We start from the raw sequence: 27589 nt of genomic DNA, 5'->3' as shown, positions 1-27589 counted from the left end.
CTGCAACAAGCGTATATAAACCGAGCGAGAAAAAGAGAGAGAGAGAGAGAGAGGGAGAGAGAAAAAGGGAGCCACAAAGGATATTTAAATAACAAGCGGCCATAAATACGGCGCAATAAACTCTCTCGAAATCGCCGAACGGGACTAGCACTCCGCCGCTGCTGGACTATTTCCGTATTCCATAGGTAGGCGTATTATATCATTCCCGCACCTAAAGCTCCAAAACGCCCCACGTGGGCTCTTTCTCTCGGCTGCTGCAGTATCTTTCGGCGAAAAAAAAATCCGCCCGAGATTTGATCAATACTACACACACATACCGGCCTACAGAAATTCTCCGCCGCAGATACAGCTCGCGCGCGGATATACATTATGCGATAACTGGTTAATACCCCTTTCGCGGCGGCCAGCACGCGTGAGAAGTGTAATAGTGGAGGCCGCAGTTTCGCGGTTAAAATTATTGTTTCTCCGAGTTCAGCGCGCTGTATGCATGCATAGACGGCTGACCCACGTTGGAACCCGGACGAGACGTTAGATAGGTGTATAAAGCTATACTGTGTGTGTTTATTCGTATCTCGCGATCTCGCAAGCCATGGGCCGGTCAAGTAAGCGGTCTCTCTCTCTCTCTCTCTCTCTCTCTCTCTCTCTCTCTCTCTGTCCCAGGGACGGATTCGTTCGCCGGTCATCGGGCCCTTATTAGTACCGGCTGTGCACTTTCGATTTGTCGAAGGCGTGGTTTTCTCAAACTTTGAAATTGACAAATTACAGTTTTGGAGATAGTTGTAAATTTAGGAAAAAGTAAAATTATTACGTAAATACGCAGCTTAGTCGTAGGACAAGGTTTGAGCGCAGATAAATTTTCCTCGCCCCGACTCCGTTCTCCCCAAAAGGAGCCGTGGAATATGTCTTGCGTGAAAAATGTTTTTATTTATAACTTATAATTGCACATTTCGAGTATATGGAACACTTCCTATACACTGTATATCGCATTCCGTACACTCGACCAGGATTCCAGGCGATCCTAAACTTCACTCGTATAAAGCATTAGAATAAATCTACCCGACCACTTTGCACCGAATGTTCATTATCGCCGTGATATGTGGGATATGACGCGATAATCTCTCTCTCGGAGTACGACTCTCGCGATCGTCGATAAGAGCGAATCGTTACTACTGCCGAAGGATCAGATAAAGAGGCTCTTTATTAACACTTCCTTTCCTTTATCCATCGTACAGCTCGCGAAAATTAAATCACAGAAACTCCGCGGCAGACCGATAGGCTTCAAGGTGAATAGCACATCGCGTAACAGAAATCTCGTCCGCGCAGAGGCGGAAAGGAAATCGGGAAGAACGAAATTTCGCGCTTCCGGAAGTCGCTTACGTTGGCTTTGCGTGACCGACGTGCGGCATTATCGAGTACAGGCCGTGTACAACTCGCTCTTTTTTTTTCGAAAAAAAAAAATGAAACTGGATCGCCATTTCATCAGTCATGCGCCAGTCGTGAACTTTGAGCAATTGACCGGATTCTTTTTCTTTTCGAAACGTTATCCTTCGTGTGCTGAAATATAAACTCGTTATAATATTTTCGCACAAGTGTAAGTATTTCGCAATTCGGATAATTCGAGCTCTCTCATCAGTAATCCAGCTTTTCATCGACGTTCAGCGGAGTGAAAAGTTTCCTCAAATCAGCGTCCGCCCACTCGTCAATCATCGGCGCCTATCATGAGTCAACTTTCCACAAAGGAACCCACACGCCTCGCCGAAAACTCCTCCGCCCAATATCTCTAATCAAAATTCAATCTGCCGTATTATGTAGAATCGAAAGCAAAAGGAGTCTAGGCCCGCATCGGAAACAGAGAAAGGCTCCGCGCACTTGTACACACGCAGACACAGACGGAGTCAGAAATAAGGTGCCTGGAAATCGTTTTCCGGTTTTCCGATCGTGAACGAGTAGCAGCAGTAGTGTAGTGTGTATAGCGTAGCCCAGCCTCGGCAGCAGCGGCGCGCGAGAGGGAAAGTATTTTATACCACGCTCGGCTTGGCAAGAGAAAGGGGACACGCTTTGCTCCTAATTTCTGCCATAGCTGACTCCGAGCGTGTATACCGCTCCCGCGACTCTTTTCAGCCTGTATCTCTAGCTTATGTATACGTACACTCCTGTCTGAAACAGTCCTGCACCAGGTCCTCGTGTTGTTTTTTGTTCCCTCGCTCGCTGTCCTCTAATCCGAGTATTTTAATTAAGATTCGCGCAGTTGTTGGAGCTGGACAAATTAGTACTGATCAAATAATGTCCAGTGCTCGTATGCTTCCGTGCCCTGCATTAAGCGGATCGACCGAGAGAGATTGCGTAAGCAGCTCATTAGAAAAAAATTGTCGTACGGATATCGAGCGAGCCTCGTAATGTAACATCTCGGCTGATTATTAAATACAGATACGTCAGAATGAAATGGTCGATCGTACAAGACAATGGGTATAATAATGTAGTCCGCTCTTACGATCCGCTGACTCGAAATGAGAATTCATCAGGATCGTGAGATAACGCGCTGAAGTATATCAATACACGTGCGGCTGTCTGGCGGTATCCGCTCCGTAACTACTTACAATATCGATCTAGACAATGCATACCTATAACGTATACATCTTGGAATATTCATATGCGTCACGGTAACCCAAATTCTTATTTTTTCGTGTTTCCCAAGCATTTCTCTTCGCCGCTCCGTAATCGCTAAGTCGAAAACCTGTCGATCCAACTTACAGCCGTGTGTACCATAATCGCGTTTTGTTTCGAGTCAATTGAAATCGAACCATGCGATTAACCCCAACACAAGCTCTCTCGCCGAACAGCAGCGTTTAATTACTCGGGGCGATGCAGCAATAGCATTTTTTCGCTCGTCAGTCGCACACAGCAGTAAATTCTCTATATAATTACAAAGCAGAGAGCGGCGCAACAATGAAAACCATAACCGAAGCATACATCGCTCGGCGACCGGTGGAACGAAAAATTTCAGCAATGCACCCACGCCGAAAAAAAAGCACACCGGCTTATCACACGAACGCATTGTTGCCCCACAGTGCAGTGTGTGTACGGGTTTCGATCGCTCCCTCGTCTAGAAAGTCGCGCTCGAACTCCTGTAATTGACGCAATTCTTAATAATCGTATCGCTATCTCTGGGGGTAATTACCTATAGCTATAGCCACCTAGTGTAGGAGATGGATAATTCGCGGTGGACGTGCAGGATGTGGAGCGCAAAAAGGGCTGTGTGTATTCATGCGACTTTTATGATGCATTTATTAGGCGATTGGTTCACAATTAAACGAGCCTGGAAGTCCGAGCGTCGATGCGTGCACGGCCCCGAGATTTGAATTTTAATTCGACGTAACGATGGGAACTGCGCGTTTTATTGGCCGTTCGAATTTATTTCTGTCGTGCGGTCATAGAAACTCTGAGTTCGGTATAATTAGAGACATGCTAACGAGCGCAAAAATATAGTCGTATATGCGCTGCGGGTTAATTGTTTCGAATACTTCTCACGTTTCGAACTGCCGCGATAAACTTGGGACACGAGCAATTACGCAGCTGTGCGACTACAAGTGCGAATATCCTATGAGGTATTATATAATGAGCCTCAGCTATGATTGGAAGTATGCGGTATACTCGATGGGCGGACGAGATAATTGGTGGAAAAAAGTTGTAACCAGTCGCGCCGGGATTTTGGAAAGCAGCGAATCTAGTTTTCTGATTCCGGCAGCAGTTCATAGAGATTGAAACGTTGACCTGGTGCGAATGTGTAGCAATTTTTCGAGAACGAGGAGGAGAGAGAAGATTTCGATTCGCGTGTCTATCAATGCTGCGTTTTAGTTGCATCAGATTTAAAAGACAAAAGTGGATCAGACATCGAAGATATCGGCAATGCTACTAGTTTGAAATTTTTGAATTGAATAAAGCGAGCCTTATCTCACCCATATTTAGCAAACAGGTTACAGGTCTTACCCGACTGCGCAATACACATACTTAACGATTGCAAAAATTTTATTCTAATGCCACTTCTCGTTAAACGCGTCTACTGTCAAGTTCAATATGCTAATCGTGCGACGTATATTACGATAAAACAAAAAGTCAAGAAGTATCACGCGCAGCAGATCGTAAAGACACTACTGTGAATCGAGAAGAAAAATGCCGAATCAACGAATGCGCGCATAATTCAGGGGAAATTTTAATACGCACAGTGTCTCAAAAAAAGGTGGCATTACCGTCTTACCGTAAATTATAATGAAAAGTAGCTGGCATGTACGAAACGTCGATGAAACAGCCGAGAGAAAGTAAATACGGAAAATGTGTATATTCGTACAAAGTGGAATTTCGCTGGATTTTCGAGTCAAATCAAATGGAACTCCAGGTATTTCATTGATTGTTACAGATTGACTCAGCGTTTTCTCAATCAATTAACCATTCGAGAGAGAGAGAGAGAGAGAGAGAGAGAGAGAGAGAGAGAGAGAGAGAGAGAGAGAGAGAGAGGGAGAGAGAGAGGGAGAGAGAGAGAGAGAGCGAAAATTACTTTTTTCCGACAAAGTCATCGTGATTTTGTAACGTGAGGCGCAACAAAAAGTGAAATATGAACTTTCGTTTTTCTTTACAGTCTGCTGCTCCCATCGCTAAACCAACAAAACTGTCACGGTAGATTTTTTTTCCTTCGCGGACGACTTGCTTTGACCTCCTTGAGCTCCGCGAAAACAATTTGAAATTCGAAAATCTAAAGATTTAATTGAATCAAAATAACTTTTGTATAATCGGCAAGCCTGCGGTGTAAATAACCGGCGAATCTCGCGCAGACTTTAAAGAAACGCTCATCGCAAGGAGGGCCGAGCGATAAGAAACTTTTAGTTCGCAATTCTTCAGCATTAAAATTAGAATGCTCGTTTAGGTCGTCGGTGTTTTCTCGAATTTCTGCACTGCTGCGGCGTCGGCGGTATACACACCGAGAGCCGTAAATTGAACCGCTATGGGCTACCCTTGCCGCCATTAAAGGTCTTATTTATGGTGGCACATCGCTCGGGGTCGTTAAATTTACGGCGAATTTTGGAAACTCGCTTATCCCGTCCTTTGCCGCGTGGCATTATCGACAAATCGAGTCGTGAATAAAATAACACTACACTCCAGTTGCTCTAATCACATCTTGCGATGTCCTCTCTCGACGCGCGAGTATCAGTACGCCTGTGTCTCGAGAACGATCGAATGAAATTTTTAGAGATATAACTTATATCCACGAAGATTATATATTTCAAAGCTGAAATGCCGGTTTTTTGCTGCTGCGACAATTGTGGTTTTTCTTTTGAAGTTGGCTGACGATTCTTGCAAACGAGGCAGAAAACGAACGCTACAATTAATAAAAAACGAATGACGAATCAATCGAGCGAGTCATTTTGCAAATCAACGCTCGGCTCATGTGTATACGATCATTACGCAATCGTAAATTAAATTTTTATAGTTGTATGTTTGTTGCTGAACGGGGTTTAAAACACTAATAATTCGTTTATTTTCATCGGCAGAGTGTATTCTAGAATCCACCATAATGAGCTCCATTCGTATGTCAACCATCGAATTTTCGCTGAAGTAAGCAGATGTAAAAACTCTGTGAATTTTACCCGAATCTACAGTTACGCGCGTCTATCATATTTTATAACCCGTCTATATACGAATCCGCATACAAAAAGCGCGAGTTTCTGGAAACGTCTCGAGAAGCACTTTCTCTGCGTTTCTTACATCGCCGAAAATAATCCTCTTTTAATTTTCAGTCGATGATCGCAATTAACAGCCAAATTTAATACCCATAGTTAGAAAACTTTCTTCGGCGTATACGCGTGAAACGGCGAAGAAAAGCCACAACAAGGAAACGCCAAAGCTGACACGGATTACATTGCATTTACAGCCGAGTCATTTTCAACGACTGTCCGTCAGCGCGAGCACGATGTCGCAAATCCCCGATCTCCGCGCAAAACGCATTGCGAATTCGCGGTTCCTACAGCGAGACCGAGAGCTATCACTCGTCTCGATGGAGGTGTATACGATACGGACGGAGACATTGCTCAAGGCCGGCTGGAAAGGGAACAAAACTCGCCGCCTTCTCTTTTCGGCTGTACTCGCTGTATACACTATATACACTGCAGGAGCGTAGCAGCGGCGGCAAAAGAGATGCAGGCAAGTTTTTCGCTCGAAAGTGAAATCGAGCGATGCTCTCGGCGCTTATTAGGCGCTCGCGGCGCTTATGGAAATTTATGTCCCGGCAAAAGGATTATGAGAGAGAGAGAAAGGCTGTTACAGCGGAGCGACACAATCGTCAAAAGTCGCAAGCCTCGCTTTATCGAGAGCAGCATCTCCCCGGTAAGTTTTGGCTTTTTTGGAAGTAACTCAATGCTTATTTCGACAGCGGACCGCGCCACACTCGTGGGAGTCGTTTTTGTACTTGGCCGCGCGAGCGAATAACGCATTGTGTGTGTGTCTGGCATTAGAACGTATGTGTATAGAGTCTGGTGGTGCAAGATCGGAAGCAGCTTGCAAAGTGGATTTTAAGCGTGGGGGCCGGCTTTTACGAAGAAAAATCGTCTCCCAGCCGCAACATCGGCTTTATGAAACAGCGGAGATCTGCATCTTCGATTATTAGAAAGTCGCCTCAATCGATGTTCGATTAGTCGCCGGAATTTCGGGCAACGGCGTCATCCGCTTGCCAACTTCCCCTATACGTACGTATACACGTCGCCGAGTTATACTCTTTCCCAACTTCGACGAGAAGCGAGATAATACGCCGAGAACAATACTTGTCGAAGTACACACACACACACACCTACACAGCTCTCGACAAAGCGCTCGCGCGCGCGTGCACACGTATATTCGCCGCATATAAAAGTGAAAGTCCAACTTCTCGTTCTCCCGCGGAACAGCAGCGGCGGACTCTGGCGTCGACTGAGAGCAGCTGCGAGAATTATACACGGCGGAATAAAAATCTTCCGCTGAGCGTATGGGAAAACGTGTGTCGTCGCTAATTCATCAATTTTTTTTTTTCACTCAATTGGTTTTTCGCCGAATTCGCAACATCGAGTCGAAATTAGCGCGAACTGATGACTGACACGGCATCCGCCTTTGCGTAAGGATATTTTCCTACACTCGAGGGAGACGAACGAATTATTATTTCCGATTCCTCGTAAAAACGTCGGCTCTTATATTTCGGAAAGAAATTTATACGCGCGAAAATGCAAAGGGGATACGTCGAGTTTTACGACTCCCGAGAACACAAGCGGCTTCTATGCGATATGCGCGCCGAGCAATAAAATTTTCGGTGGAAACCGCGTGTGTATTTCACTAATGAAATCGAAATGCAGAATTATGTTATAAGCGCGCGTGGATTAGATACGAGTTGTGAGAATCGTTGTGCGTTGATTTTTTTCGGTTTGGGAAATTAACATGTCGTGTTAAATAATTATCGCGATTACTGAGCGTAAGGTATGGGTTTTCTTGGATTCGTTGAGTTTACAGGCTATTACGTTTTGCGATTGAATTTATAATTTCATAAATAAAATGAGCTGAATGAGCGAATGTAATGAAAATCCGTACAGAAACGGAGTTTCGCTAATGATAAATTGATTCTCAAGATTATACCAGCGCGAGATCGGCAATGGAAACTAGTTTCGAGTAAAAAATGGGATACGGCTTTGTTGCTTCAATTAGTCAAAGATCCTTGAAGTTTCCCGTTAAACCAGGAGACAAAGAATGCATTCATCGCAGACAAAGAATGAAAAACTCAGTTATTCCTCGATTATTAATCACCGATACTTCAAATCTAACTGTCAGCTCACTAGCGGAGTCATTAATTACAATTTTAAAACAGTTTCAATCGATTTCAATTCCCCCCCCCCCCTCCCCCCAAAAAATAATACATACACACAACACGCGAGTCAATTAGCCACTTTCGCTTACATAATGAGCTCGCACGATCTTCCCGCGCGCATCGGAACAAAAGAAACTTCAAAAGAAGGGAAAAAGGCGAACGAGTCCGCGCATTATCAGAGCAGCTTCGCCGGCGCCGCGCGGAAGGAAGAATCAATTAAGGCGCCGCGAGCGTTACATAGAGACGGTGCGCGGCGCAGGCTTAGAAAGTGGAAATTCTTCCGGATTACGCGCGGGATCCTTTTCCGACTCACCCATTTCCCGCAGTTCGTCTTGGGAGTTTATGCGAGAGACGAGTGGAACCCAGTTCTCTCACTCCGTTTGTACAGAGGAAAACGGCGGCTTATCAGTGGAAACGTTATTATAACGCCCGTCGTTGTAAATCGTAGGCTCTGCGCGTGTTTATAATACACGTGTAATTTGGCGGGCGATCGACGGCTGTCGGAACCGGATACGCGTGGAGAGTATAAAACTCGGGAAAAAATTCGGATGAATGGGGAGAGATCTGCGCGGTTTGCTGCGATTTCGAGAGTGATTTAGAGAAATATCCGCTGAGTGCATATGCCGACGTGGAATTGGAAATCTCTCGCTACTGCGGCTGAATTATTTTTCGTGAGAAAATTATGTGTACTAATGTCGCTGACCTTTTTGGTATTTCCACACGGTTGTGCGAGTCTGGTTTGTGGATATAGCTGAGATGGCTATCTTTCGCTAGTATGGGATTTGATTCTACGCGGGCCGATTCAATTCCTTTTAAGCTTGTATATTATGGCGCGATGGTGGATTCGTGAAAAGAGGTGTGTGTGTGTGTGTGTGTGTTTTTGTGGATTACACGAAAACCGCATGGCAGTTTTATGCCTCGTACGTGATATTGTTAATCTTCTTTACAGGTTTAGGTGTTACGTTCTCGGCTTGTAAAAATTGATTTTTCACACGCAATAAGTTTTAGTTGAAAAATATATAATATTCGGCACGTGCACAAAAGTGTCTAGTATAATTACAGCTGGCCGATGGCTAATTAATAAAGCGAGAAGGAAAAGTAACCCTGGGATTTACCACTACTTCGGAATAATTATATGTTTTCGAAGCTATGCAAATTCCCCCGAAACTGGACTTTTTTCCAACACGCTCGTAATTCCTTTAAAATAAGACACACATTTATAAACATCGTTTTAACATACCAACCCAAACACCGAGCATTTGTTTACCCGGAATTTCCAGACCAAAATTCAGCCCACCGATCCCACCCAGATGTCGAGCTTTCCTTAATCTATTCAAATCCCGGATTCGCAACGTTGTCGCCTTCACATTTTCTTAATGAGTTCATCGCGCGCAGCTCTGTCATAGGGCCGTTTCTCCGACGCGTAAAATCATTTTCCATTTAAATTCCGTCTCGCGATCGAGACTGAAATTCTCCGACTTTTTTTCTTCTCGATTTCACTCGGTCTGCCATTAAAATCGAGCGCGTGAATTCGGTGCAGCGTGAAAAAAGAGCGATCGATCGACTGAGAAGGTGCGGGTATATTTCGTTAATCCGACTCGGTGAATTCGATCGGCAGCGATCCATTGGCTTAGCTCTGAGAGGAGATTGCGATAGAGACCAACAGCAGTAGTATAGCCCATAATGAGACGTCACGTTCGACCGATTCGTCCGGCTTTACACGCCTGTGTAACGAAGTACGAGTCTCGAGACTGTCTATCCAGAGTCGATCAGCTGGTCTTCGATTCTATCCTCGGCTACAGCACTATCGCAATGGCGCCGATTTTCTTTTTACTCGCAGCCGCTACTCGCGGTTATCTACAGCTTCGGTCATAGTCGACGCGGTCTGTAAGTTTGCTTTGCGTCAAGTGCGAAATCGCGGAAAAATGTCTTCGTACTAATTTTTATTTTCAATATATAATTATATCCGCGAATTGCAAAAGAACACGATTCTCTCCCAACAACTCATCAAACGCAACTCGATAACACCGTCCCTCGACGACGACGACGACGACGACGACAACAATCACGAGCAAATAATTATCTTTCTTCCGCTGAAAGTAGCCTCTCCTCTCGAGATTAGCCCCTGTTCGCAGCACAGTTTACGCAACCTCATTGTTGAATCCACGATGCGTACGATTGAGTCGTCCTCTCGACGACGGCGACGAGTCTCATCCCGACGCGATCGTCTTGCGCAACAAGACGCCTTTCGCAAAGGCCGCTGCATCTTTGGGGGCTTTCATAATGCACCGCGCAGTCGGTGCGTGTGCAGAGCCCGCATTTGCAAGAGTTTACTTCTATACTGCGAAACGCTTATATTCGGATAGCAGTTGTTGTTGCATTAGAAGAGAGATGTGTACTGCCGGAGGCGATAGTCGAGCTATTTGGCTCTGTTTTCGTATGAAGATAGCTGGGCAATCGAAGTTTTTTGCTTATGCCCCTTCAGTCTGCACCAATCATCTAAGATTCTCCTCAATATAACTCTCGCAGTTACAGCATGAGCGGCTCTAGTAGACAGCCGACAAGTCAGTTTTGGCATAGGCAGCACATCTACTCTATATGTACACTCCGGGCGTCGATAAGGTTGAGGAAAACATCGACTATGCGCCACCTATCTTCGCCAACCAGAGAGAGAGACAGAGAGCCGGAGAGTTTGAGCGGTCGAGGAGAAGCCAGTTCAAAACTGTTTTCTTTTGCGGCTCTTAACAATCCCAGTCGATGCCTTGAACTTGGGAGCAAGGAAATATCCCCGTTTACTTATGATGCAAAAAGATGAGAAAGTGCAGCGTATTTACATTTCTGCCGAAACACATGAGTGAACGCCAGAGTCTAGCCGAACGAGTTGTCGGTAAAAAGAGCGTAGAGTTTATTCTTCGCGATTCGAATCGTAGAATCACACTTTTTAAACTTTTTTCTATTTAGTCTTAATCTACTTGTTTCACAAGGCATTAAAAAGCGGAAAAATACGCGCAAGAGCGCAAAACCGGCGCGTAGAATTGGCCAGTAGCAAATTTGTCAGACGATATTATTCGATTCGGGAGTTCGCTGCGCCGTGCAGCCGTGCCTTATGCAATCCTATCAAGAACTCGGCTATCGCGTATACCTTTCCCGACAACATTACAACGGCGAATTAAAATTGTCCTAAATCATAGAATTAAGTCTTTCTAAATAGCCGTGACGCAAAGCGCAGCGACTCGCGCTTTAATTACAAACGAATCTTTCGCGGATAACTCTCTCTAAGCGGCTAGTTCTTATACTCTTCGGGTCAGGTCTTAATCCTGATGGTGAATCAAGCAGAGTTTTACAATATTCGATATGCGTGTGATATAACGTTTACGACGCAACTTTAGTACAACGTTAAAATTTCAATAATCCTCCTCGCCGATAAAGACGCGCGCTGGAAAAGTTGAATTATCTTTCTCGCACGCATATACACACGAACAACTCGTGTGTCGCTCTCTGGAACAATCGAGGCGTGTAATCATGAGATCGTCGTCGTCGTCCAAATCCGGAAATCACGAGGCCGGGATCGAATTCGTCGAAAGTTTAGCTACTCGAGGGAGTAGGTAATCTGAGCGCATACTTATATTCTCGGCGGTACAAATCGCTTTCATAACGCTCAAAGGCCGCTCCGCCCGAGATCCAGAATCTCGTACGCGGAAATTTACACTGCGCGCGCGCGGGCCGGCTCTCGTTTTAATGATACTGCGCACTCCACACACGTGCCCGCTTTTATCCGTGAAATTATTTGGAATTGAGTGCTTTCGCTTTATACGCGCGGCCGATTTGAGTAATACACCCGCCAGTCGAGCACACGGTCCTTTTAGGTGCAGTATAGGTATGTGTTGCTCTCGATCGTTAATGGTTTTACAATGGAGAGTTGGGATTTCAACCGATGGATTGTAAAAGACTGATTCGATTATTCGGGCGGTGATAAAGGCAGTTGTTTTATGTGCGTATGAGTAGATACATGCCAAGTTTGGTCAGACTCGTCCACGCGTCGGACTAGTGATCTACAACGAACTTTGACTCTCCGTCTGTACATGCGTATCGAAATAGAATAAAGAATGTAATCTTGCGCGCCTGTGGCGTCAATCTCGATTTCTCGAGTCGACATGAGAATTTTGACGATCGAAAAAATATATGAATACGCAGAAGCGCTTATCGCCGGAAGAAAGCTTAATTTTATCTGCCAATAAAAGAAGTACTCGCACATTATCTCTCGAGCTCTAATCGACGACTTGACAGTTCTGCTCTCGCGCAAAGTCACATTCGACGAAGGTCGCAAAAACGCACGAGCCACAATTCACAAAGAGTAAAGCATACACATCAGTTTCTGGCGCGCGATCGCTAATCGATCGTTAGGTAAACTCCTGGACGCCTCGTTGCACTCGGCTCTTCCTCGAGAGATGCGCCCGTGTGTATACAACCTTATTGCGCAATTCGCAATGTATAGCGTCTTGCGTGTTGCGCTCGACTCGCTAATTTCTCTTGCGCTCTTCTATACACTCATCATCTGCGCGCGGCTATCCGCATAACCGTGCAATATAATGCGCTCTTCGATCACCTGGCCCGTAACAATTTTTCCTGATACACTTTCTATCGCGATATCGCAACGCTTATTAATATCTATGCCGGAAAAAATATAGAGGAGTGCGGAAAGAAGAGCAGCGTTACGCAACGAATTCTGAGCTGCGCTTGAGGCTATTGTTTTAGTATTGATCCAGTGATGATTGGATTGAATGAGTTTACGAAGCAAACGAAGGTTTGTTTACGTTGTATCAGACTGGGGGTAGATTGATTGACGCTATTTTCTTGAGAAATGCCATTGAGTTATTAGCGCCAACGCTGGTGTCCAGCTGTCACATTAATAGTTAGAGTGAAGGGTATTAACATCGAATAGAATTTTTTTTAGTACGTCTGCAAATACAATTTATTGATCTACCGTAGTTTATTACACGTGACAGCTCACGGATAATTAATTAACAACAACAATAATAATTAAAATAATAATTAATAGCTGAGTATAATACATAAGGGTAATTATAATAATGAAACCTAATTATCCTTTTTTTTTGTTTTCTATGACAGCTGCCTCAATGCCTTTTAAAAGTTCCTAGCACACCTACAGAGTTGAAATTTTTTTCTCGCTTCCTAATTTTCCTGCCAATTGGAAAAAAGAAACTTATAAATTTATTAAAAATGATTTTTCCTCCTATTGTATACTTGATACAGAAACTGAATGCATCCAAACTTGATTAGTATTCAAGCAAGTGCTTTTCTTACAAAATACATATTATGCTTCTTTTTGTATAGAGAGAACATTTGAACTTCCAAAAACCTTGTACAATGCTTCCATTTGACTTCCATAAAAAAGTATATCGCTTTTTCGGCGTATTATAATATGGGTTGTACGTCGCGACAATATCACGATGATGACCCTAGTCAGAAAAAAAAGATTACTATAATCGTACGACTTAAAAGAAATGCAAAGGCAGTAAAGAAATATTTACGAAATCGTTAACTCGGCTTACACGTGTCTCGTATAGTTGTAAATTCGTCTAGAACGACACATGCATTATTTTTAAGCGCTAAATGCTTGAAACTTTAAACGATGACACTTTACTACGCGAAGTCGGCATAATATACCGCTACATTAGAAATATACGTACGATTTTTCACATTTATTTGAATACGCATGCATACGAGAAGAAAGAGCAACGATCGCGCTACAACTGTTGTTACGTTTCTTTTCGTTATCGACGATCATATACTATAACTCAATTTTCGATTAAGTACTACGAAACACGAATTATTCAATCTTTGCCTTATAAAACTGTTTCTTGCTTTCAAGTATGTTTCCTCAGATAGAAACTTGTTATTGCGATCGAAGATGTTATTGACTTGTTTAAAATTTTCGAGCCTTCTCGAAGCAATATTACTTAAGACTTGTATGCAGTCTATTAAATTACCGCAATAACCTTCCAGATCACAACTTACAAGTTTTCATTATCTCCTGATACTACATAAGTAGATGTTGAAATTAGTAATGTTGTAAATATTTACTCTACTTTAAAAAATTTATCAATATACTCTAATGTATATAGTATATCGTTTCCAAATAAAAGTAAAGTCAAAAATTTAGTTTTTTTTTGCAGGCGCATAGTCAAAGCTGCGTTGTACTTGTTCTTGTAACATTCATAGAGTCTCTTATGTACAAAGGAACACCTGGCTCTTACTTACAGAAGATTACATATAATACATTTATATCATTTACTGTTTGCTATAAAGAAGGAATGTTGTATTCATCAATGTGAATATGATTTAAAAATGCACTAACATTATTATAAAGTACCCTGTAAGGCCAAGTGTTCCCCGTATCATAGCGAGACTTTAATTTGCATCTTGTGCGTCGTTCTCAGTTCAGCGGATCAACATCTACGTAGTCGTAAATAAAGGATGGAGGATTAGCGGAGTCAACCAAAATCTCTTCCTCGGAACTGATTTCAGAAGAAGCCAATTCCATGGCTGGATTGTTCCAAGCGTTGACGTCCGTATGACCACCAATATCTAAACCAAGGCGTAGATTCTGTGGAGTGTCACCAAGTACAAAGTGTTCTTCAGTCAAAGGTAAAGCATCTTTTAGCAAAAGCCTTGAAACGATAAAATTGCATTAGTTAGTTTTTGAATAATTTTATAAAAACTATTCAAAATGAAGATTTCGAGAAATATTTTTTAGTTATTAATAGTCAATTATTGTTAAGATATTTACCAGATGCTTTCATCAGCGACAACATGAACTTTCGGAATTGGAAAACCATTGAATGGAGAAGCAACAGGTAGGGTGTAAGCGCCCATGTTCTCAAAGATGATCCAGTCACCGAGCTCCATCTCATGCATCAGTACATTCTCCACAACTTGATCTAGACCGTCGCAAGTCGGACCCCAGATACTAGAGGGGATCATTTTGCCGTGGCCAGGACGCAGTGGTATCGGCGTCACGTGCTGGTGATCGTAGAGCAAGCAATTGAAAGATCCGTAAACACCGTCATTGATGTAGTACATGGTGTGGGTGACATTGCCAGGAGAATTTCCATCGGCACGAACGGAACGCTTGCTATGAATAGCTGTTGCGAGAGTGAAAGCTGAAGCTACGTAGAATCTTCCAGGCTCAGCGATAATGTGCACATCGTCAGCTAAAAAATACGAAGATCAGCAAGTTTAAATAACGCTCTTAAGGAAGTTTAGCACTCCGCTTGCTCTTCGTCGACAGTTCTAGAGTTTACGTCTGTGAAACAAAATTTAATCATTGCTTGCAATACTCACTTGGAAAGTACTCATCTAGAGCGTGATTGATGACATCAGCAATTTTTTCAATGCTACTACCCTTGTTTCCCGGGTAGCCACCGCCAAGATCGAGCAGGTAGGGTTTGAATCCAATATCGACGGCCAAATCGAAGAGATTCTTAGCGTGACAGATAGCACGGTTGAAGACCGGCGGGTCTTGACAGCCAGAACCAACGTGGAAGCTGATTCCGACAACGTCGATATCCAGTAGTCTAGCCAGGCGCAGAAGACTAGGCGCCTCGAAAGTAGGGTCGCAACCGAACTTCATGCCCAGCTGGCATTGGGCCACCTCTGAATCACAACGGATACGGAGAACAACCTACAAAAATAAATTTGAGTAAGACGAATTGAGTCATGACCACCAAAAGTATCTTCATTGATAAATTTCATTCATAACGGTTTCGCATTTCTTACCTTAGCTGTAGGGAACAGCTTCTTAATTTTGTGCAATTCGCTTTCATTGTCGACTGTCATGAGATCAACTCCGACGGCGGCAGCGTGACGTATGTGCGAAGCAGGCTTGGCAGGGTTTGCAAAAATAATTCGCGATGAATCGACGCCAATATCCAAAACTTTGTTAATCTCATTCTGAAAATAAACGTTGTTGTATAAGTGCCGATGTTCGGATTATGCAAATAAAGGTGAGAAAATAGATGCAAAATGTATTTTTAGAGACTCACTTTAGATGCACAATCAAAGCCCACGCCAAGTGAAGCAAGTACCTCCAATACAGTCAAACTGTCGTTGCATTTAACGGCTGTAAAAAGATACGTTACGTGATTAACTGCTCGAGAAGGTAAGTTTATCGTGAAATACGATCGTGATTGTCAAAATTTTATCTTACCATAAAAGGGATCGACTCGTGGCAATTTCTCCTTCCAGATTTGATGTTTTTGTACGATGTCTCCGACGTCCAGTACATAAAAAGCTTCTTCTTGCAAGCCACTGTTAGCGATGTCCTTGATTACGGTCATCAAACTGGAGTTGTTGTCCAATACGTGGATGCGTTCGTCCAGATTCGTAACCTTCATTTTGATTGTTTTTTTGGAGGAGTTAATAATAATAATAATAATCTATAAAACTCTGTGGTAGCTAGGCAGCAAACTGAAACGGATAAATGTTAAATTATTACACAATTTAATTTTGCTTCTGAATTTCGATGAAAAATATAATTATTCGAAAATTCCACGTTCGTTTCAATAACAACGACGACTGCGTGATAAATTTTTCAACGATAACGAGTAAATTTCCGATTCGAATATATCTTAACTATATACTTATTATCGTGCACGCAAATACGCGAGCTCATTGTTGAAAAGGAAAAACTCGCATGAGAAAATGTAAAAATTGTAAAAATATAATACACAATAGTATCGCATATACTTACGAGGCAGCTGTCAATTAAAATGATGAGAGTCGTGTGGAGGCGAGGTGATACGAATTCTCTGTTAGGGGTGCTAGCAAAGCCACGGGGGCTCTGCGTTCAGGGCCAACTTCCAGTTGCCGCTGTTGCTCAAACACCCAACAGACTGGTCGACCAGCCTATCGCAAACGGAACCCTGCAACACAAAAAATATGTATATAATTATATGTTCGATGAAAATATGCGTTAGTATGTGTGGTATTGTATAAATCAGTCACGGTGGTAAAACCGATTGTCTGAACGAGCGTTAGTTGAGGCAAGATTGAATTTCCAGACAGCCTGGTGCCGATTGCACTGATCGATAAAGTCATCGTCAGAAGAGAAGATTTTATTTCTTATCAGCGATTGGCTCGAGATTAGGGGTGATCGAGACTAAATTATTATTTTACGCTCATCAGTCTGAAATTGTGATGGCTACATTGGAGGAAAAGAATACTCAAAGAGATGATATCTGCTGATAACCTCCCGTCCTTATGTGATATACATTTTTCATACATAACATCAAGTACTATAATTGACATACAGCTACGGAGATAAATTTAGGCGACTTGGATAGTACAGATTCGGAGAAAGAAATACTAACATTTTTACTTTTGTTAAAAACAGAGTGCTTTTGTTAAAAATATTATTTTCGCTGTTTAATATCCGCTATAGAGCATCGTATCAGTTAATTTAGCATTATTAGGATTAAATATATTTTAACAACGTTATAACGGAATATTTTCGTCCGGTGAGTTCAGCTAATCGTTAATTTTATCAAATAGAATATTTTATTCAATTATTTGATTTCTGAAATACGTAATTCAAATTCAAAACAAATCAAGCAATCATGCTCCTCTTCAATATATTAAAAACTCATGCATGAAAAATTTAATAGCATCATTAATCATTATTATAATCAAATATTTTAAGAAATTTCATTCATGTGAAGAATATTATAAGAAATGATAAAATGATAAATCATAAGAAACGAGTAAAATTAATGAAAAAACACGTTTGCTTTCGCAGCTATCTGTTTTATGCTATAAATTATTAGCGTTCTTGTCAAATGCTTTAAAGATTAACCGTCTCTCATTAAAAAAATTTAGCGTAAAAAAGGCAATAAATAATACAAAGATAATTTGTTGGTAACAAACCTTTACGTGGGAAGTAATTCTCGTGCCGTCTTTATCACACATACAATAAAAAACTATTTAAAATATAAAGTTTGTGCAGCCAGACTATTGACTGCACAGGCTCTTTGTAACTCAGCACTCGTACGACACGAAACTGAAAGCGTATATACTTATACGACAATAGAAGTTGCGAAAAAAGGCGCAAGCAGCGAAACGAAGCGCTTCGAGTGTATCTTGCAAGCTCGGTGAAATTCAGCGCGGCTCTGAACCCGAAGCTACTATTTAGGCCACTATTTATATGAGCTTGATAAGTATTATCAGCCGGTATACCCGTGATCCCTCTAAGAGTTTTCGTTGACTTGCGTATTATATGCGCGCGCGCATGCTTACAATCGGAATCGGCTGGCTCTTATCTGGCGAGTCTCGAGTGATATACGCGCACGCGCCGATATTTGAAAAGTCTGGAGTGTGACTCCGTCTCGAAAGCGAATAGGGGAGAGAGGGGAGGTGCAAATGGGTGACTCGCTAACTGGAAACGCTGCTGGGGGCGGCGCACAAGTTTTTCCTGGATTTTCATGCGTCCGAGCTTTATCTCTGCGTGTCTCCGTAGACGCTGAATACAATGCAAGCGAACTGTTACTTAGCAGAATGCGGTGAGAGGAAAATAATTGATACTATTGTTTGTATTGAGAAATTAGATTATGCATTTATGTGGAATTGTACGTTGGAAGCTTGTTTGATTTTGGGGGTGTGAGAAAAAGCATCGAGGAACTTTTCGAAGCGTTGCGAGGAAATTTCTTGTATATTGTTATATAAAGTTACAACATTAGTATTCCTAGTATTTTTATCTATTGACAGTATAAGTCAATGATTCATTGTTACATTGCACTCTGTCGATGAACCCAATGCGTAATCGGTTTACTATGGAAGTATATTTTGGTGAATGATTGCACATTTTTTTTTTCGTGACACGCTCCTGCTTTTCCGTACTTTTTATCTATCAATATTGTAAATGATAAAAGTATATCTTTTACAAAAATCATCACTTCACTCGACTTATCATTGATAATATGTCGACATTTTTAGAACGTCACGGCGAATTATTGTCGCATTAGGTTATATATTAAACATATTAAGATAACATTTTTTTTCAGGCTTTGTTGAAAATTTACTTTGAATAAATTAAAATTGCAAAAAAGTATAATAATTAAATTTGTATTTTTCATCTGAATGATTTCAAAATATTGTTGTTTTTACCAATCAAAATAAAAATATTACGTAAGATTAAATTTTAATATCTGAATTATATTATCTGAATCGTATAAATCATGTATTCCTTTAGCGATCAAATTTTTTTCACCTTGCTATATACTTACTATTATAAATGATGATTGATTGTAAAATTCTACGCAATTAGAAATCAGTTGATATCTACAATTGATTACTCGCCTTATCTAATTTCGTGTAATAATATCTAAACTCGTAATTTGATTAAGTTTAAACTACTTTATGAATAATTTATCTTTTTAATTTCTCGAGAAAAATTGCAGTTATAATTAGTCGAGTGAATAGAATTTCAGATGAGACGGCGACCCCACCTTGTAGGTAAGAGACTAACATTGATCGGACCGTTTCACAGAGGCATGCAAAATATGTTTGCAAACGGAAGTTCCGCATATACAACATTTTGCTTGGGAATACCGCGACGTCAAAACTGAGTTGCTTGCACGCAAGCTAATGCCGCGAAATACTGATGTAGTCGTGTAGTGATGATTCATAAGGTTAAGCATTCGAACAAGAAGAAATGATCTTGATCCCCTTAAAAAATGAAAAAATAAAATAATAAAGTCTCACCATATACAAAAACAATGCTTATGGCACTTTCATACCAAATCTCTCAATAAATAAGCTACTGATAGATAATCTTGCTAATCATTCTATTCATAACAATTCATTTGACCTTCAATGCGTTACCGTAAGTTTATACGCATTAGATGATAAACTTCCTGAGGTCAATATCAAAACGTATCAAGCTAAAAAGTACTTTCTTTTCAAGAAAGAAACGTAAGTAAAATTTACCCTTAAGTTATTTTCGCACTTATCAGACGAAATAAAACGTCAAAAGAAACATACGTTGCACACGTGAATGCTATGATAATACCGTCTAATTATGCTTTTCAACAAAAATTATGCTTTGTTTTATGTCCTCGCTTCATTCTCTTTAGAGACTTATGTGTATGAAGAATTAAACGCATTGGTATTCTCACTTACATGAGACGTTCTAACACGATTAGACAAGGATTCTCAAAGCAGTGTGTGTCCTGTTACACGATTATCTTTCAGCACTCTACAGCAACAGTAAACACGATGACCTGATGACGCAAGATCGCCTACAACGTTCCGAGAATCTCTGGAGGATATCGTCCAGACGCAGGCTAATTATGCCGCATAACTTTTACAATGTAAGCTACGCGTGCCGATAAGTAGCCTGACGAGCATTGGTTTCGAGTAATCTCTCATTTCCTCTCAGTCGTGAAGTTTTTATTCATTGACAAATGCGACGGCCGGTCAAATTCGATTCTGAGATTTGAAAAAAGATTGATTAATGAGCAATAAAAGATTATTCGGATATCTGTCGACCTATGAAATGTTAAATCATGCATGAACGTATTCCACCGTATTATCAGTTTTGAGTAATTTCAATAAGGAAATCTGATTGTGCAGGCAAGTAAATAAATAACTATATGAAACATCGGTTATTTGTATGGAATAAAGATACAATTTTGAAGTTCTTAAGAAAAACGTTTTCAAACAAAATCCAGCGATGTTTTTAGTTAGTATCGTCAAAAATTGAACTAAAAGCTACTATCAATATACTGTTTAACCTTCAGGCAATCCGTTAACGCTTGTGAAATTGAGGAATAAGAATATAGCGTGATTTTTTTCTTTGTTTGTCAATGCAATTTAATGCAATTAGGAAACGTTTAATTTATTCAATTTTAAAAATAAATGAGTGATTGCGAATACATTGATCCCATTCATCAATCACAATCTCGGTACATCGCCCGTTAATATGCCGCTGTCGCAAAAGGTGAACTCAAAGAATCTTAAAGCTTGTTCGCGTTCACGCCACTCAATGACACGACAACTCGACCACCCTCCCTGTTTCCTGTCTCCTCCGTTCCCCTGCACGATCGGCAAGAAAAAAAGAAGTAAAGATAAAGACTAGCTCGAACCGGTCTTCGGGTACTTGTATAAGAATATCATTAAGAATTTCACACGACGCGAGAGAGCACGGAAAATTTGACAAAGCGTATATAGTAGCGCCGCGCGTGCTGGTTTGACGCAATTTTGCAATTACAACGACGTGTGCATTGCGCCAAGGCCTCGGGTGAAATACCTACTACCGAGTACTGACGTTATAATACCTGTGTAGGTGCTATCAGGTGAACATAAGCAAATGTCAGGACGCTTCGATCTGATACAAGGAATCGATTCTCTGAGCTTATCATCGTCAATTCGCTGAAATTGCACGGACGCGTAAGATGCGTTATTATTATTTGTTTACCTTGATGCGGGTGGCGAGTCTTCTTACGCACTTGTTTTATAACAATGTGTACGTACTATAGACCGTATCATTGTACAGGTTTGTGTTTGAGTATATCGTTACTGTCGTATAATTATATTTTAATGACAGTTTTTCCTTGTGTCTGAGTAAGATTAAAGAAGCGTATACCAAGGTGAAAAGAAATAACGAGAAATTGTTTGAAGTTTGTAATATGGACGTTGTTATGGAATTATGGCCGTGGTTGTTGACTATATACCAGGCGTTGAGACAATGAGATCAATCAATGGTGTATATTTTATCACGTCAGGGATTTTTGACATCAATATAAACTAGCGGTGTCACAGATGAAAGTTTAATTGGTCGTATGAGACTTTTAATGCTTGTTAAATGACAATTTTTCCTTTCACTGGCTGACTATCAAATATTGCAAAAAATTTTTATTGAAAGTTGTATCATTTTTGTAATTTATCATGAGCAATAAGTTACTACAAATTTCATCATTAAATGGATCGTTAAATTACAATGAACTAAATACTTTATAAATCTGATAAGAAACTATTACAACTTAGAATGGCTTTGCTCTTGCAATTTATCTCAGTGCTCTAGATTCAGCATAAAAGTTGAAAAATTTCTGGAGTATAAGGGGTTTAATCGGTTAATACCAGTATACTATAAGAAATAATAACTAGTGTAACGAGTAAGATCTGCTTCATGACGTAAAAAAATTTCGTTTGATAAAGTTTCTTTAAGATAATAAATCATTAATAAGAAGCCTGTCAAAAACATCCGTTTGATAAGAGCTTTATAGAAAGGTGGGAACAATACTTTATTCCTTCACACACAGTTGTGACCAAAGAAGAACGAGCGTGTATCAAGAATTTCTCTAGATAATTTTAATAAAAATGGTTTGATTTTTCTGTGAATGTATCTTTTTGTCTCTTCCGAAAATTACTACTTTTATAAAAAGACTCTTTTTTATTGTTCAGACCTTCCATGTCTTGCGAACCTCTGCGGTGTTATTTTTAGCAGTGCTCAAGTGTACCAGACAGCTATGCAAACATAGAGAGAATTGCACATTGCTTCGCGCTCCGCTGTGACAAGTCAGTCCAATGTTCCTGGCATGAAACCTTGCGTATAAAACCTTCCATGGTAAAGTATAATGAGATTTTCTGAATCTAGATCAACTACGAATAAAGAATTGGTTTAACCTTTATACCTTGAGCGAACAATATCAACGTAGATTAAATATATAGTAGATTGTGCGCAGAAAGTTAAAGTATTACCTCACTTTACCAAAAACTTTTTGAAAATTATTTAACTCTTATCTCTATCGCATGGCAGGCCTTACTGCCATTCTTTTTCAGAATCTACTTGTCCTAACAACAGCTTTTGACAAACAAATCATCATCGTATGAGTGGAGCCTAACTTAAAAAGCATTCAGCCTATCAGGGATCATCTTACACGAACAAAGAGACACACACCTCTTCGAGGAGCAACATATGACTGCAAAGTACATCAATCAATAATCTCAAAAGTAGCAATGGATTTCGTCATCATTAAAAATAACAGCATTCTGCTCAAGGATTCAGTCGAAAGTTCAAGCACGGGGCACGAGAGTGTCGGTCTACTACGTTAAACAGAACAGAATATCAAGCTATACACGAAGGAGAGAGACAGAGAAAATTCTATAGGCGGTCAAAAAACGCGTCTGGAGAGAGATAAGCCTGTGGCAGCTCGTTAATCGTCGACAAATAAACGCAATTCTCTCGTGATCGGCGAGTCTTCGGCGTGCCGATGGCCTTTTACGTATAATAGCAGCTATGCTGTTGCGAGGCTGACGCGGCCACGGGGCGAACGAATGAGCAAAAGGGGAGCTCGAACTATGTGCTCCTTCTCTTTTTCCGGCGCCCGTTTCACGCTATATACATCTCCACTTCGCAGAGCAGAGATAGCTCGCTCGTTCGGAGCAGATTGGACTCCAAGACAAGAATTCCCTAATCTCCGCGCACTATATAAAGAGAGCTGCCTACATCTCGTTGCTCTCGTGTACGCACGCATTAGTCATCTGCGGCGAAGAAAAAAATAGCAGCAGGGCAGAGCAGAGCCTGGCGAACGAGCGTAGGTCGTCTTAGTAGCGTAAGAGGGGCGAGCGCCGAAATCAGGCAGGTCTAGAGGCGAGAGAGAGAGAGAGAGAGAGAGAGAGAGAGAGAAAAGAATCGAGGTGTATATATAGATATAAAAAATGTGACTCACCTTGTCGAACGATCGCCACCCTGCGGGCCCTTGATCGGTGATTGACGGAATGATGGAGGTTTTCGGTGACTGTGTCGCAAAAATCAGTCAGAACGCAGATAGTCCGGGCGAGCGGTGCTCGGCACTGCTCGTCGACCAGGCCTTGGTTCCGGTTTGGCTCTTCGGCGTCTCAAAGGGTGCAAGTACTGCTCCGGATTGGAGGAACATTCGTTGCGTTTCGATAGCTCGCTTACTTCTTGACTCTAGGTGTCGACGAAGGGACGACGCCTGCACCAGCAACGTCTTCCACGCGGTGTCTTCTCTTCTCTGTTGCGTCGGGGTCACCGCGACACCGACTCTCTCGTTCTCTTGCTGCACTCTTACTCCGGCGGCGATGGGTAATTCCAAAGAGATAGGAATTACTTAAAACGGCTGGAGAACTTGCATAGTTTCACGCGCGAGATTGTGCTGATGCCAGAGCAGAATGTTGAGCTATACGTTTTTGCACACGACGCCCCGTGCCGACGATGACGACAGAGTTGCGCCGTTCCGTAGACTGAGGGATATTTTAATGTGTGTGTGTGGTGTGGACTGTGGACGAGATCTCGTCAGTCGTCTCGGCTTGTCGACGAGAGCGCCGGCGTGGGGGGCGGGTGGCTTGCGCACTTCACAGGGGACACGGCCGAGGAACGAGCACGTGAAGGCAGAAGGGCGCGCGAACTTTCGATTGATGCGCGGGCACGCGCAAAATGGATGAGAACCGCGCGACACTGCGCGAGCTGCAAGGTCGAGCCCGGCTGCTGCGATCGCGCTGACCTCTGGCGGCGGGAGAGACTGGCTGAGCTTGCGCAGCGGGAAATTTGAATTTCAACGACGTCGAGGGATCGTTCCAGGATGCAATTTTGGAGGGCTGCGCGGTCAATGGGATGTTGACACTCGGAGATAAGAACTATATCTGTGCAACTATCGCTCATTTCGTAAGACGTTACGCTTATCGCTACGAGTGGACTGACTCTCTCTAGTCCAGATCGTATCTTTTGGCGAGTCACTTGTGTTTTCTTTTCCTGTCCCGTAAACAATCACAAACATGCACAACTGCGTATTCATAATGTTTACGGCGAAGCGTAGAAAATATTCCGTGGTAAGTTTGCTATTTTTTTTTTTTATTTAAAAAGTGCAGGTTTCGAGTTCACACTTTAGGATAGAACGTCAAAATAAATATGTCGGCGCTGGGATCGTTATGCCTGTTAAAAAAGTGTTTGCCGACGAGAATGACGGTATAAAAGTCACCGGGCGATCTCTGCGGTTGTCCGCCGCTCCAGATCTGCGCTTTGGGCAGCGGGTCGTAATCCAATTGATGACGTCCGATGTGAGCGTCGTCCTTGAACTGGCCGTTGTTTAAACGTGCCATCAGATCACAGGCGCTGCTGGTAATCAGCGTGTAGTGGCAGACCAGATCCTGCTCGTCCCTCGACAGGAAACCCGACCGCCATCTAAATTATTTTTAGCTTTCATTATCAGCGCTTATAGGCTTCCAGAACGTGCCGGAAAGAAAAAAAATTGAATCTATTTTTTCGTTTCTCTTTAGAATTTAAGTACTTGTAAAGTTTACGATTCGTATAAAACTATACATTTCATGTATATAGACTCACCTGGAGTAGGAATAATTCTCGACGGACTCGGTGGAGCCACTGGCTCCCGGATGCGACGCGTGTCCTCTCGGATGACCTTGTCTCCCCTCCGGATGGCACTGGCCGTATTGCGACGCGTTGAGGATCCGTTGAGCGTCTGTCGGCGAGTTTCCCGAGTACCGAGCGCCGCCCAGCATCCAATTTGCAAACGACCAGAAGCTTCGGTCGCCGGCGTCACTGCAGTGAGCTACGATGAGCTTAACGATCGAGCGCTGATTTCGGTACATCTCGATGGCCGTCCTTTGACGCAGTTCTGCGCTTGTGAGACCCGTTTGCGAGGCGACCACATCGTAAAGGCAGTCGTTCGGTCCTAACCCAGCTTCGAACGGTTGGACTACTGGATTTTTACCACCTTTTAGGGTCCAGTGTCCGAGATGATGCGAAAATCGACGGCTCTTGAACTCGACGTCTATGAGGGGCTTGCCGTCGACTTTGCCGAACTTTTCGATCAGGACCTTTTGACTCCAGACTCTGATGCACCGATTTAGCAGTTTGCTGAGGATACTCGCGTGAAGCAGTCCTGCTGGGCCGTTGCTGATCACGTTCTGGATCAAGGTTTCGATGAGCTGGTGCTGCAGACGACGGTTCTGACGCTTTTGGAACGGTGGATGGTCGAATTTTCCGGAATTTTCGTGTAGCTTGGAATTCAAGCATATTTTTAATTGGCCTGACTTTGTCTGATCGTACATGGTCGATAATTGTATTATTTTTTTTTTAGTTTTTCATAATTTATTTTAACTGATTGTTAAATTGACTTGGTTGAGTTGTTAAATGAGTTTTACTATTTTTTTTAGTTTTTTCTTTTAAAATTTTAAGCTACATGACGACTAAAAAATTTTGACGGGAATTTCCAGGACACAAGTTTTTTTAGGTTGGCTAATAGCTTCTGAAGGACGTATATTTTGGATTGTCATTTTTTTTTGCATTGCAATATGTTTAGTATTGCTTGCTTGTCGTGCAAAATTACAATAAAACATTCTGATATGAATTTTTGCTCGCTACAAAAAGTTGTTTCACGTAAAAGTTATAAAAATTGCACTATATTTTTGGGTAACACGTCAAAATGAAAGGGTTTTCATCTTCAACGTCGTGCTTTTTGTAAAAATGCTTAAGCACTGTTACAAGCTCATGAATCCTAGTGGGCTTTCCTTTTCGTTCTCCTGACAACCACTCTTGGGCCAATGGCAGCTTATCCTCATTCATTTGCAATTTTTTTGGAGAAACCGTCACTGCCTCTTTATTGGCACGTTCTCCTAGGTGATTCAATATTTCCATGACATCACTAGCTTCTTTAGTTTTTAATATTAAATGAGTAACGAGATCTTGATCCGAGCGAGAGAGAAATCCTGTTTTTTCCTTGTATTTAGAATAGTTCTCGACGGAATCTTCGTGACCAGTGGCTTTCGGATAAGACGCATGTCCTCGTGGATGGCCCGAACGTCTATCGGGATGCGACTGTCCTTTCTGCGAAGAATCGAGTATTTTTTTCGCGTCTTTTTTAGATTTGCCGTGATACGCGGCGCCACCGATTAAATCTGCGATTAGCAAGCACCAAAATAAAATTATTCGTATATGCGGAGAAAGTGAATATAGTACTTTTATTGCATTTGCTGACCTGTCAAATTTGTTGACACAGGAAATGCAGATTCACAACGTTTTTTTGATTCTTTTCTTTGCAAGTACTGTACTGTACGCCGCAATAAGTTCCCTTCGATTCCTACTTGGGCACCAACAGCATCGAACAAACAATTATTTGGATATCTTGGATCATTACTGCGGGATTCCAAACCGCCCTTTGAAGTAAAATGTCCAATTTTTGAACTAGGACGCTTCATGAATTCAAGATTGATTTTTGGTTTTTCGAAATAAATATTACCAAAATCGACTAAACTGTTTTCTTTGGACCAGATATTTATTGGCCGTTTTAAGTGTTCACTGAGTATTTTTACATGTTCCAGGCCGACAGGTTCGAAATTTTTCAAAATTTTAACTTTTTCTCTTAATTTTCTATTCTTGAGCTTTTTTCTTATTTGTCTGAAGTTCTTCTTCACGAGATAGCAATCTTTGTTAATTATTTTGTCTTCTGAACGAAAAGATTTTGAATTTCGAGCCATGCTGTCCTTTTACACGATCTATTTTCTATATTATTACATTTTTGAAATACAAATTTTGAAGAAAGTGTTCACATAATGCATTTGATAATTTCAATGAAAGTTTTATGGTTATCTATGTTCAGTTATTTTCAAATATATATATATACATATACGTTAAATCTTAAACATCTACATGTTTAATAT

General features: G+C 41.7%; 2 protein-coding genes across 3 annotated transcripts; both read right to left on the bottom strand.

The window, feature by feature from the left end:
* Positions 1–12820: 12820 nt before the first annotated feature.
* On the bottom strand, positions 12821–24397 carry LOC100120787 (ornithine decarboxylase 1). Of its 2 annotated transcripts, none has more exons than XM_001604340.6 (8): positions 23623–24397; positions 16650–16821; positions 16107–16366; positions 15943–16019; positions 15677–15850; positions 15242–15581; positions 14688–15111; positions 12821–14568 (listed from the first exon to the last, which is right to left on the bottom strand). In XM_001604340.6, the coding sequence occupies exons 3-8, from the start codon at positions 16291–16293 to the stop codon at positions 14334–14336; spliced, it is 1437 nt and encodes a 478-aa protein (XP_001604390.2). In that variant the 5' UTR covers positions 16294–16366; positions 16650–16821; positions 23623–24397; the 3' UTR covers positions 12821–14333. The 2 variants fall into 2 exon arrangements, with proteins under 2 accessions (XP_001604390.2, XP_003427124.1); XM_003427076.5 differs by lacking the exon at positions 23623–24397 and adding an exon at positions 17822–18237.
* Positions 24398–25998: 1601 nt separating this feature from the next.
* LOC100120767 lies at positions 25999–27542 on the bottom strand. Its single transcript, XM_032596716.1, has 2 exons — positions 26908–27542; positions 25999–26756 (listed from the first exon to the last, which is right to left on the bottom strand). The coding sequence occupies exons 1-2, from the start codon at positions 27404–27406 to the stop codon at positions 26734–26736; spliced, it is 522 nt and encodes a 173-aa protein (XP_032452607.1). The 5' UTR covers positions 27407–27542; the 3' UTR covers positions 25999–26733.
* Between the last annotated feature and the right edge of the window lie 47 nt (positions 27543–27589).

This window comes from Nasonia vitripennis, chromosome 2, assembly GCF_009193385.2.
Source record: "Nasonia vitripennis strain AsymCx chromosome 2, Nvit_psr_1.1, whole genome shotgun sequence".
NCBI classification, from domain to species: domain Eukaryota; kingdom Metazoa; phylum Arthropoda; class Insecta; order Hymenoptera; family Pteromalidae; genus Nasonia; species Nasonia vitripennis.
This window is presented reverse-complemented; position numbering and strand designations above follow the sequence as displayed.